The following is a 14,059-nucleotide window of genomic DNA, read 5'->3' on the forward strand; positions in this document are numbered from 1 at the left end:
AAAATATTTAAACTGTCCTACTTGTGCAAAGGTGCTCTTTTCAAACCAGGCCAGCTTAAAAAAAAAACAACTGTGCCAAATTCAATTCCCTCTCCTAATTAAATTCTCAGCCTGATTAGAGCACCTCATTTCCTAGTTCATAGAGTATAAAGTAGCCTTTCAGTACCTCACTCTTTTCTCTCTCTCTCTTTCTCACTCTTGCTTCCCCCTTCCCTTTTGTCCCTGCTCAGAGTGACAGCTCTGTCGGCTCAGTGTTCCTGCTCTCGCGTGGTGTCTTTTCTTGTCCTTCCAACCTGCTGCCGTGGAGAAGCGGAGGTTCTTACAAAAAGAGTCACACCAGGGCTCCATCCTGCGAGGGCCTTCCTGCGCTGGAGCGACTTATCAGAGCTGAACCGTTACCCTCCAGCCTCCACAAAGCCCACGGGCCTCTGCTGCCCCTGCTCCTGGGGCCCTGCGTGCACATCTGGAAGAACTGCTACCTGAGAGGGGCGCTGCATGCGCAGGTAATTTCTTTATACTTTATTTGAAATAAAAAAAGAGACCTTATTTAGTGACTTTGAATCAATTTCTAAATATAATCCAGGCAGTATTATATTAGTTAATTTGAAAGCTACTGTATTTAGGTTGTGTGAAAAGATTTTTAGCTTCATACTCTGTTAAAGCCACTTCACGTTGGTAGGAGAAGTTTTTAAGTGCAATAAAGATGCAATAATCTAATGCATGTATTATTCAAGGCATTTGCGAACCTGGACACAAATACGTCAGAATTCCAGTTTACATTTTAGAGAATGTAACAGATAAAAAAAAAAAATACAGTAAATAAATAAAAAAATAAATAAAATACATAATTTTATTTATAATGGCTGCATGCGGGGAAATAGTTCACCCATTTTAAAGGGTTTAGATAACAAAAGAATAATCTGTTAAGAATAAAATGTAATAAGAGTGATCAAGTATAGAAATGAGGCACAAAATTAAGAAATGTCAACCTGAATTAATTTTTAAGTTTATCAGGGTTTTTTAAAATTCGTTTTATGTTTCTGTGTTTTTGGTTCGTGATAATTATGCAAAACACCTTGCACATAAGTAAGATGTCTGTTTTCAGGCTTTCACGTACCCGATGTCGTCTAACACGAGGCACCCGGTGGAACAGCTGGCGTGGGAGGTGGAGAACCTGCGAGAACGTTTGGCCCAGGCCTCCACGGGCCGTCCTCAGAACCGCAAGAGACAGGAACACCGCCGCCTCGGCTCCAACCTCAATCAGAACACCAACAACGGCACATTCCTTTTTTCCTCTTCCTCCTCTTCTTCTTCCTCTTCCTCCTCCTCCTCCTCTTCCTCATCTTCCTCCTCATCCAGGAGCTCTCATCAGGAGAGCCCGGGCCGCGTTTCGGGACGTTCCGGCTGCAGCGACGGACCCAAACACACGTTCCTGTTCGGTCGGTCCACTTCGAGTTCTAGTGCCAAACTGCCCAAGAGTAGCGGCTCACTGGGGCACAAGCCTCGCTGAGCTTTAGAGTTAACACATGCACGTGGGATTAAGGACCAAATGTTAGAAATATTCGCTCTGTTTCACTGACTACAAAGCACTTTCCTTTCCATAATCAGCACACATCTCAGCCATGGGGTAAAAACTCAAAAGCACAGCATTCCTTTATCCTAAGTGTTTCAAACAACGTTACTTATATTTGTATAGTACTTATTAGTGTGTACTACTACTAGTAGTAGTACGTAGCATACAGTGCCTTGCATAAGTATTAAATCCCTGGTCAACTTTTCCACATTGTTTTTTTGTGTTCAGACACAAACCAGAAATAGACTCTAGTTTGAAGCATGGTGGTGTTAGCATCATGTTTAAAAATAACCCTTGGCCTCTTGGGTTTGTTCCAAATCCCTTTTTACTTTTGGTGAACAGCCTTTTCTAGGATGAGTGGTATCAAGGTCGTGCCATATTTTTTCTTTATATATAAAAAAAAATAGTAATAATTACTAACGTCCAAAATGTGCGATCATCTTATAACTAAACCCTGATTCATAGTTTTCCATAACGTTTTCTTAGATTACTCTTTGGTCTTTATGGCGCTGCTAGTTTGGGTATCTTTATATTTATAATCAGACCATGTGACGCTTTAATTGCACATTTCACAAGAAAGTGTTCTACATAGCAATTATGGGCCATGAAGTATAAAGTTAAAGGGGGTGAGAATTTATGCAAGGCACTGTAATAGTAATATTGGAAGTGATTACTGACGTATTGCAATATTTCAAGCACATTTACACTCACGAATGCACAATAGGATGTAAAAGGGTCCAAATGGAGACACGCAGGATTTAATCCTAATTCCTCATGACTGTTGTGTTTATTGTGTTGATTGTCTGATTGGGTAAACAAACCCTTCCAACAAAAAATAATTGTGTAGTTCATGCCAAATAGCTATTTCCAATCCTCCAAAAAAAAAAAGATGAAAGAGGTTTTTTCCCCCTCATCTTCAGTAGATGGCAACAGTGTGTATACAAGTCATTGGTTTGGATTAGGATTAACAGGTGACAGAAGGAGGAGGAGTGTGTATACATGAGGTACAATATATAAGGTGTGTATGGTTTATATATATATATATATATATATATATATATACTTGAGGTCCAGTATTAAGTATGAAGAATTAAAACACAAGTTTTGGATCATTTAAATTATTTATAACATTCCCATTAGACGTTTTACCAGTTATGGTTTAACGAGAACGAGTCTTATGATCATACCACGGCGATGAGATGGTGTGTACGGACAGTAATATTTAATGGCTTGTTTATTTTTGTCGTTTTTATATTTGTGTATGTATGTACGTATGCAATGAATCTTCGGTACTTCTTTCAGGGTCAAGACCTACCATGTTCCTCGTGTGTGTGCAGAGTACTTCAGGAGTCTGAGACCGAACAGAAAACAAACAAATGTTTAAACAAACAAAAAGATGAGTATTGGGTGATTTTTAGAATGATTTCTAGGTCACTAGTTAAGTTTGATGAAATGTAAGCTATTAATCATGTGCAAAAGATGAAACATTTCTTAAACCTCGTTTACTGAGGATGAATTTAATGCTACACAAAGCAAAAGGTGGAAGAACTAAACACTAAGAAATTAGGAAATCCTGTTTATGTCTAAAGTTCACGGAAATGATCAAATTAAATAAAATTAATGCATAATGGAAGTATTTTCACTGGCCCTCTCAGACTTCTGGATCACACTGCAGCCTACATTAAAGACGTACCTTTGTATTGATGATGATGATGATGGTTGTTTAAAATGCTGTGTATATGTAAAAACCTGTCTCACATCAGCCCTGTGTTATGTTAATTTGAGAGTTACACGTGTTGTATTTGAACTCCAGAAGAAAAGGTACTCGGCAAACAATGTAGATCGAATCTAAAATACACAGCACCCTTGAACCAAGACTGAGTCTGCCTACGTTTATTTACAACCACGCCTTTATTTTTTCTTTTTCAAAGCATAGTTTTATCAGACGCCTGAGCGTCCGCACCCAGCTTCCTCTTGGAGGAAATGACCGAGTGCATGTTCCTCCTAATTGATCTTCAGCAGCAGGTTTTTTTTTTTATCATTATTCGCAGCCTGAAAGCCAGAGAGCGAGTTACTGCGGTTGTATTGTGCGGCGTTCCCACATGCTCGAGCCGGTTTGTTTATCCCCGGTGCTACAGGAAGGAGAAACTCATTTCCTCTTTTTCTCTGATGTGTATCAGCCTGGCTCGGTCTCACACGAATAAGTCCACATCTCGGCTCAAAACAAAGTGCGTTTCACTTAAAAAGCTAAACTGATGATGGATTTTGTAGAAATGAAAACAGACCACATGATGAGATTTGTGACGATTTTTACATTTGTATGAAAATAAATATTTACACCATCACTTTTACAAGAAGCATGAGGTCAATGTTTTCAGTGCAAATGTACGCAATACGGTCTTAAACGACACGGAATACAGAAACAAGCTCAAACAGTGCACGCTGAAAACAAACTAAAGTCTTCAGTTTATGGAAATCAGGCAGCTAAAAAAAAACAAATAAAACACCAAGAATGCGGTAGAGTGTAAGTATGGAATAAAACACCGGCTCGTGCTGTTGTAGGAAAATAATCCATGATATAGTGATGTGAAGAAGCCGAGTTACCGGCTCCAGCTGGAATTATTTTCCTGTAACAGCATTTCCTGAAAAGTTTACTCGTCTATCTTTAACAACAGTGACGGATTTATCGATGCTTAAAGTTGGCATTTGTTAACAAACTAGATAGCATCCTTTTTATCCATGTAGAGTGACATTTAATGTGGGATGCCCGCAAGCGACAGCAGCTATAAACCTGTTTTTTTTTTTTTTTTTTTTTTTTACCTTTACTTTCTCACATACAAGAGACATATACACAGTCTGATTCTTGAACTCTGATATCCAACACCCTTAGCGTATGGTGTTCACTTTGGCAATCACAAATCATAAAGTGGACACGCTTCATGGCAGTAGATATCTTAGAAAATGTTCCACTAGTAATCAAATCCCACTGTTAGCTTCCCAGGAAGTACCCCATAGGACATTCAGGATTGTGAAATAATTACAGTTTGTCCGTTCTTCTTCATAAATGCCTGTCCGTTTTCAAAACAAAAAACAAAACGCCACATTCCTGCTTGATGACGTGAACGTTTAGTCTTTCTCGTCGATCAGCTGTCTTTGGCTCCCGAGCGGTGAGTAGTCAAAGCCGCTGAGGTGGCGTAGGGACTTGCAGACGGGGCAGGGGTAGTCAGCCAGACCCTCGATGTCCTCGAAGGCCATGTTGACAATCCGGATGATGCAGGGCTCGCAGTACAGGTGGTTGCAGGAGAGGCGTCTGAGGCGGGCGCCGTAGGAGATGCAGCTCTGGCAGTGAGGTTGTAGGTCCGAGCCTGGAGAGAGGCTTCCGGTCAGAGAGCTGCTCTCGGCACTTGACGCCTGGCTCGATCCCAGCCTCATGGATGATCTGAGGATGGAAGAGTTTTATTATGATGATTGTCACAGGTTAAAGAAAGTTAGAGCAATGTTTCAGAAGGAGGAACACAATAGTAATGGCTTTTTACCTGGACCTATCGTTAAACAGATCCAAACTACATTACACACACACACAGATACCGTGAGGCAGCAGAGGGAAACCTGAGCACCAATTTCAAAACTATTTCATAAATAATTATTTAAACTGATAGATCTGAAAGATCTAGACCAAGGTAAATCGGCAACTGGGTGTAGAACTACGACAGCTGTCATTGTACATCAGTGATGAACACCAATGATCAAGAAACCTCCTGCAATTACACTCACTGGCTGGGAAGACGAGTCAGTCTGTTATTGTACATTTAATGAATAAACTTGGCTAATGAGCTTCTATATAACCAATCACAGACCCAAGACGTGCTCAAAGCTGACCTATATGAGCCTTCCGTCCAGAAAAGAGAAAAGACCAAGTGCCGGAAACTCCAGTTTGCTTCAACAGCCAATTTTGGTTTATTTGTTTATTAGGGTGGGTTTCCTCCGGGTACTCCGGTTTCCTTCCACAGTCCAAAGACCTGCAGGTTAGGCTAATTGTCGTTCCCAATTAATTTCAATTTGCCTGTAGTGTGTGAATGAGTGTGTGTATGTGCCCTGCGATGGATTGGCACCCTTTCCAGGGTGTACCCTGCCTCGTGCCCTAAGCCTCCTGGGATAGGCTCCAGGTCCACGCGACCCTGAATACAGGATAAAGTGGTATAGAAGATGTGTGAGTGAGTGAGTGTTTATTAGGGGTCGTGAGATTTGTAAACGACATGGCCGCCACATTCCCATCAGATCTAGTGTTTTACTCAAACAGCTTAAACTTAGGACTGGATAATAGCAGTCCCAATTTTTTGCGTGCAAAAACTGAGGTGTGGTCATTAATAAGAAGAGTGTGGAGTTATGTTTCTCAGAAAATGAAATGCTTTCTGTTTGTGCTGAAGTTTGGTGTGCTGGATCATTCTGCTGATCTGTTTGCTTCTGGTACGTTTTTCATGCCTGAAAAAAACCTCTTGCCTTTTTTAATCGAGGCTTGAGACCGACACTAAGAGTGTGCTGATCTGTGTTCTAATGATGGTTAATTACACTAATTGATTACACAGCGTGGGTGAGAGTAGGTCTGTATGGTCCGCAGTACTGAGGAGAGAGCAGCTGCCTGCCAAAACCCACATTCACAACCAGTCACAGAAGCACTTTCAGCAACAACACGCATCTGATAACGTTATGTCGTCTTATACAACACGCTGTCCATTTAGTAATTGCGTCTAAATCAATCTTAATCACCTTGTGTTGTTTTATTTACAGCTACAAAGATAATTATAGGCTGAATCCCATATCCCTCTCTAGCCCCTAATCAAGGGCACTACTAGGTGTGAGGAGCAAGGGATTTTACACCCTACTTAGTGCACTACCTTCCCATTAAATGCTGTTTGAGATTCAACTCCAGAACCCAGAAGTTAACAGAGCCGATATTAACAAGTGGAAAATAAAAAGACACGTATGACATTTATAGGACTGTCCATGGTTTATTCCCCTTACATTTTTGCTACGTAGTAAGAATTGAAAACTATTTTCGCTCCTGTTAATCAGAATAACTGAAGGTCACCAGCTCGGCCAGTCGTGATTAGTCGTGGACGGATATGTGATGGTGGAGCAAAATAACTGGTTAAATAAACAGACGTATCATAATCTGTTTATGATAAATGATGGTATTAACTGTTGTACATATGTAAAAGCAAAATCACACTAATCACACAATCAGTTCTGATATTCATTACAACAGCACGACCTCCCGTGTGATGTTGCGTAAAGGACAACTGGGTTAGATGAAAAACATGGACGGCATCAGGCAATCAAATTTCAGCATTTCAAATCAATATGTTCATCTGTGGTCTCTGTAGTTCTGAGGGATGTTTGTAAAGACTGCTAGGATTACACTGATCACTTGTGATTTTTAATTCTTCCATATCTACTATCAGTGTGAGAAAGCCTGGCTCTTATGGGACTGCTTTTTATTTTTGTATAGTAATTGTTAAGCTTTTGGGAGGAAAAAAAATGAAATTATATTTCCAAGAGTCTTATAGTTTGATCTTCATCATCACCATAGAAACTGAGAGAGAGAGAGAGAGAGAGAGGAATAGAGTAACCCAGTTGCAGACATGTCGTTATGAACCTGTCTGATTGTCTGATTTCTAACCGTGGGATCGGACGTGAAGCGCGCGCTCACCTCTGAGATGAAGCCGGCGTGCTCTTCAGACAGTCGAAGCTGAGCGCGGAGAGAATCCTCCAAAACATGGCCATGCCTCCTTCTCTCATCACAGCGAAGAATCCCTGCTCTCCGGTTCCAGCTCCAGCTGTTCCTGCATACAGATGTGGCCTAGCCCCCGTTTGATTACAGAATGCACCAGGGGATAAAAGAGAAAAAAACACACGCACACACACACACACACACAGCTCGTGGAGGGAAAACAATCAGTTCACAGATACAGACAGACTGTAGAGAGAGAAATCCGGATTCCACCTCGAGAGGGGCCGAGATGCCGGAACTCGGTCCTGTCTGTGTCTCTCTGTCTGTCTCTCTGTCTCTCTAATGTTAAATTCCACTAGACAGGAAACGCACGCGCTGAAAGTTCCTCTTCGCGCTGAAAGGCTCGAGCGTGTCGGTGTCTCTATCCTGCACTCATCATCATCATCATCATCATCATCACTGTTATCGTCACGCAGCGAAGACTTTCCCGATTTCCAAAAATATGCTCACCAGAAGGGTCTGGTCTCATCCTTCATCTGTCTGTCCTGTGTGCCGGAGGATGCGTAGCCATGGCAACCGCACGACGGGAACGCGCCCGCTGTCTGAATTACGCGCTCCGAGACGCAGCGCAGACCCATTTGCGCACGAGCGCTGCGTCCAGAGCCGACCTGATTCGGCAGCGCGCGCCCACCACCGAGGTATTTTTATCTCTTTCGCGCGCGCGCGCTCTCGTTCTCGACTCTACAGCACGAGAGGAACCTGTTCCACCAGCCGAGTGTTTCACAACCAGCAGCCGCGTCTGTGGCGCAACAACTGACACACGAGCCGAGCGGCGCCTCCACTTCCTCTTACGTCCCTTACTGACCAGTGTGTACAGCATGCAAGTGTGTGTGTGTGTGTGTGTGTGTGGGGCAACACACCCACCTCTGTGTGTGTGTGTGTGTGTGTGTGTGGGGCAACACACCCACCTCTCTGTGTGTGCGTGTGTGTGTGTGTGCTCTCATGCATGTGTCTCAGTATTGGTGCTAAATATAATACATAATTAGTTCTATGTCTATGTGTATTCATGTGTGTGTGTGTGTGTGTGTGTGTGTGTGAGTGTGAATCAAAAGTGATTGAGACAGAACCATTATGATTCATTAAGAAATGCTAGAGATAATTATTGTCCGCATTCCACTCTAAAAGGTCACACCAATTCTCTCAGGTTCACCCACTGTATTATTTTTGTCCTGTATCTGATAAATCTGCCTTTGATCAGTGCAGAATGTTTCACTTTTATCTATAAACTCATCTACTTCCTGGACTCAGATACAAAAACAAGCAAACAAACAAACAAACAAAACAACAACAATTCCCTTTCAAGAGGTTTGTACAGTAATTTTAATATTTACACACACATGCATGTGTAATGAGCAGAACACTCGTGTGTAAGCTCTTATCTGGTCAGAACACAAGGTGTACTAAACTCTAAAAGATACTTAAAGATCCCTGGGAGTACTATAGGATGGGAGCCATGTTTCTATTTATTTGTTTACCTTTAAAACATGACTGTGACTGATGCAATCTCTATAAAATACAAAACTTTACATTTTTAGACCAAAGGTTTAAATGCACATTTCCAGCTTAAGGATTCACACTGTAGGTGGAAAAAGTACCCTTTTCGTACCCTTTTCTTTAAACAGAAAGAAAAAGTCCCAGAACAGAGTTACTAATCACTCTGTGGTTCCTCTCATAAGACTTACACATTATTAATAGTACAAAAGGAAGTAGTTCTGTAATGGAAAAGTGAATCATCGTGTTTGACTATTAGCGACTCACCCTGACACAGTTGTTTGGGAGGGTGCCAATAGTTTTGCACTCAGCAACTTCTTACAATCAAACTTGGTGTAATGTCGAGTGTCGAGAAAAAAAAAACAACAACATTACTGCTACAGAGTGCACACACACACACACACACACACACACACAGCTGAAGTGATAAGGAAAGAAACCCAAGAAACAGAAATGCAGAAGAACTGGTACTGACATGTCTCAATAAACTTCTTGCTTCTCTAGTTGTGATTAAATCTACTCTGTTTAACATCCAGTCACATGGCAGTATGCAAATGAGTATACTATTTATTTATTTATTTATTTATGTAAATAATAAGGTTGATTTCTGTAAAAAAAAAAAAAAAAAAACAGCAGAAGAAACAGCCAATGACCTATTTATACTCTTTAATTGAGGTTGCAGCTCCATCTGCTGTTTATCATGGGAACTGCAACTGCTGATTTTAATATTTATGATCAGGGGCTGTTTTAAGTTTCTTACTTTTAAAAAAATATATTATTTCTTAAACGAGAAATGTTTTTTTTTTGTTCTTGTTTTTTTGTATCTGAGACCAGGAAGTAGATGAGTTTTTAGATAAAAGTGAAACATTCTGCACTGATCAAAGGCACAGAGGTGTGTGTGTGTGTGTGTGTGTGTGTGTGTGTGATAAATTATCTAGAAGAATTTTATCAGATACAGCACAAAAATAACACAGTAGGTGTACCTGAGAGAATTGGTGTGACTTTTTAGAGTGGAATGCGGACAATAATTATCTATCTATAGCATTTCCTAATAAATGCCTCTCAGGGACCTTTGATTCTCTCTCTCTCTCTCTCTCTCTCTCTCTCTCACACACACACACACACACACACACAACTCTGCCTTTGATCAGTGCAGAATGTTTCACTTTTATCTAAAAACTCATCTACTTCCTGGACTCAGATACAAAAAAAACAAAAAACAATTCCCTCCAAGACGTTTGTACAGCAATGTCAATATTTACACACACATGCATGTGTAATGAGCAGCATACTCGTGTGTAAACTCATGAACACTAGGCGAAATAAACTCATTCTGTACTTGGAACTACTGTAGGATGGGACCCAAGTTATTTATTTATTTATTTATTTATTTATTTATTTATTTACTAACATAATACATGACTGTGATTGATGTTATGTCTATAAAATGCAAAGTTTCCATTTTAGGGCGAAAGCTTGCTCCATCTAGACCCCTCCTTAGGGTCACTCATCATCCTTAATGAGTCTGACAGCACGTTCACTGTACTCAATAAATCTGGGGAATCCAGGGAGTCGGTGGAGACGACGTGTGTAATTGCTGTAGATGTGATAAGTGATGGACACAAAGACAAGTGTTCTGGGCTTGCAGCGAGCTCCTGGGGCTCCATGCAAATGTTTTGCCTGGAAACTTTACTGGACTTTGATTCTGTCTCTGAAGTTTTGCTTAATCCAGCTGTTCAGGGTATTAAACATCTGTATGTGCAGTAAAGATTATCGCACAGTTAACATTAGCAGCTTGTACAGCATGTGGAGCTGTACGTGACTGTACGTGGATGTGACTGGAGATATCTGGCTGCAGTTGGGTGTAAAAGTTTGTACAACCTTAGAACAAAATAAAGATGATGAAGAAAAGAAAAAGCAAAAATCATGCCGGTGAATAAATGAATAGTGTAAAAATCTTGAATAAAACTTGACATATCTGTTAAAATGTATCTTCAATTCAATTCAATTTTATTTGTACAACACTTTTAACCATTGTCATTGTCGCAAATCAGCTTTACGCAATCAAAAGAATTATTGAAGTTTTTATGAAATGTGAATGTGTAGGCCTTGAAATGATAAGACTGTCCCAACAAGACAATGTCTGTTGTTCTACTCTCTAGCGTCTGAACACCTCTCTGCTCTCATTTGAGGGTATATATATATATTGATATAAAGCATTATAAGATCTTTACATGAGGATGGATGGGAATTGATCTGTTGCTAAACTTTTATTCTAAATAGAATTTAAACAACAGCAATGAAATGCTAGATAGAGAAACAGAAGCTCAGGGTAAACCTCTGGATTCTGGATTATTGTCCTTAAATAAAAATAAAATCTCATTTTTTGTCCCTGCATGTTTGGGGTGTGTAAACTTTTGCACTCAGGCGTAGACAGCCAGTGCACTACACCTATCTGGTATTTAATAAACTGTCACCTGAGAGTTTGTGTGTGTGTGTGTGTGTGTGTGTGTGTGTGTGTGTGTGTTTATGTGTGTTTTACAGATGAGAGGTGATAATTATTGTGTTGTTGATCTAAACATTAGATTTGTGTTTTAATATCTTCGTATTAACAGAAAGGAATTCCTTAGCGTCGCATTCCAGAGCCTGCGATGATGTCAGGTGTGAGTGATGCAGCAGTGACATGCATGAAGCCTCATTTGAAACCCGGTCACATCATCTCACAGCCTGTTGCTAAGCAGTGCATGAGAGCAGGAGCGGTGTGTGATTCAGAGCCGAGGTGTGCAGCATTCAGCTGTTCCTCTCAGTCCTGGAACTTCACCCTGTTTCACATGAAGCAGACGGAGAAACCTGATCAGGATTTAAAATCTAATCCTCTTCACTGCTAATCATTTATCATTCATAATCCAGTTTAAATGCATGCAGTTAAATTCATGTAAATGTGCACAGAACTCAACAGTCTGCTGTTAGTGCTGATGTGATATGTGATCACACACACACACACACACACACACACACACACACACACACACACACACACACACACACCAGAGATGAAGGAATAATGACACAATTGGAGGATGTGTGATGGGTCATGGCTAAAAATCAGCCTGCTTTTAAACGCACTCACAGAATCTCTCGTTATTATTCTGCTCAAGCTGCAACATCTGTGAGAGCACATGTTAGGCGTGACAAAAACAAACAAACAAACAAACAAACAAACAAACAAAACAAAAATCTGCCAGACAACTAATAAATAAATAACCAAAAAAATATTATTTGATAAATAATATTATTGTCACTGACAATCTGTTAAAATAAAAAAGAATCATTGAAAAACTGAGATTTAACAAACATTATGGTGGGTTAACTAACTAACTAACTAACTAACTAACTAACTAACTAACTAACTAACTAACTAACTAACTAACTAACCAATCAACTAACCAACTAACTAACCAACCAGCCAACTTACCAACTAACTAACTAACCAATCAACTGACTAACTAAACAACCGACTAACTAACTAACCAACCAACTAACTAACCAACTAATCAATTACTAACTAACTAACTAACATCCCACTGCTACTTCTACAGTATTTGTGTTTGTATTTAAAATGTTATTGATGTTGTTATTAACATTAAAAACATCATTGTTTCTGAAGACGTTCTTCATGTAAATGTTATTGTTGAAAATGATGATGATCGTTTTGACATCTTGTCGTGGTTGTTGTTTGTTGAAAATGTTTTGCTGTTGTTTATATTAACAATCATTCAACAAGTATTGTTGCTCATGTTGAGAATGATTGCTTCTGCTGACATGAAAAATATTGTTTCTGTTTTGAATATTGGTACTGTTGAAAATGTTGATGTAAATGTTGATGTGAATGTTGTTGTTATTGTGGAAAATATTGTTGCTGTTGCAAATGGTGTTGACGTGACAGTTGTTAATGTTGAAGATTTTGATGGTAAAGGTATTCTACAAATATTTACACTACTCACAATAAGTTAGGGATATTGTTATTTACATGCATGCTTTGCCAATTTGCTCAGAATTTGAATTAAATAAGTAAAAGTTCCCTTTGATATGACTAATGATGTATGAGAAGAAACACCATTTTCATTAGTTTAATATTTATGACCCCCAAAATGTAGACAATAACAGGGTTAGCCCCAAATAACAAACACTGACAATGTCAGTAGCGGGTGTTTCCACCATTTGCCGCGATGACAGCTGGACAGCGACGTCTCATGCTCCTCACTAGCCTCATGATGTTGTTCTGAGGCAATGCGTTCCACTCTTCCACAAGTGCTACACACAGTTCTGCCAGGTCACGTTGGGGTGGGGTACGATCATCCAGTCTCCGCTTCAACTGGTCCCAGACGTGTTCTATGGGGTTCAGGTCAGGGGACATTGATGGTCATACCATATGAGGAACTCCAACTTCCTGAAGTCGAGCTGTGACAATCCTGCCACGATGTGAGGGAGCATTATCATCCATGAACAGAAAGGTGGCGGAACTGGAATGTTGAAATTGATGCCACATTGAAAAAGGTTGTCTTTTGGGATTGGCCCCACACCTGTACACAATGAGACCATTACATGGAAAACACAAAATGAGGTGTGTCTATCACCCCAATACAATTGCCTCCCTAAGTGAAACAAACACCGTATGTATGACATCCACTAAGTCTCTCACAATATCCCGAACTTATTGTGAGTAGTGTATAATATATTGAAAGTGTCTTTGATGTTAAGAATGTTGTTCATGATGATGATAATGTTACTGTTACTGTCGTTGCTCAAAATTATGTTGAAAAACAATGTTGCTGTTGTAAATGTTTGAACATTCTTATTATTTATTATTATTATTATTATTATTATTATTATTATTATTTAGTCGTAGTAGTAGTTGTTGTTGCTATTGTAAATGTTGTGTTGATTGTTGATATTGAAATTTTTATTGTTGTTGATGATATTTAACAGCGTGGTTGTTAATGTAGAAAATTGTTGGTGATGATATTCAAAACATTGTAGCTGTGGTGGTTGTTAATGCAGAAGCTGTAATACTGAAAAAAATAATGTTACTGCTGTTGAAAACGTTGCTGTTATTTAAAATCATTTTGTTGATTATGCTATTATATATATATATATATATCTCCTGTATTCAGGGTTGCAGGGTCACAGAGTCTATCTCAGAA

The 14,059-nt window shown here is 39.7% G+C and overlaps 1 protein-coding gene across 1 annotated transcript in view; it reads left to right on the plus strand.

Annotated features, from left to right (window-relative positions):
• The window catches only part of mtmr11 (myotubularin related protein 11), a 31,989-nt gene extending 28,541 nt beyond the window's left edge, over positions 1 to 3,448 (plus strand). The window contains exons 16-17 of the mRNA XM_053487912.1: positions 231 to 503; positions 1,106 to 3,448. Coding sequence (XP_053343887.1) covers positions 231 to 503; positions 1,106 to 1,510 — 678 coding nt within the window. The 3' untranslated portion in view covers positions 1,511 to 3,448. The remainder of the gene's footprint in view (positions 1 to 230; positions 504 to 1,105) is intronic.
• The last annotated feature ends 10,611 nt before the right edge of the window (positions 3,449 to 14,059 follow it).

This window comes from Clarias gariepinus, chromosome 26 (genome assembly GCF_024256425.1).
Source record: "Clarias gariepinus isolate MV-2021 ecotype Netherlands chromosome 26, CGAR_prim_01v2, whole genome shotgun sequence".
Classification (NCBI taxonomy): domain Eukaryota; kingdom Metazoa; phylum Chordata; class Actinopteri; order Siluriformes; family Clariidae; genus Clarias; species Clarias gariepinus.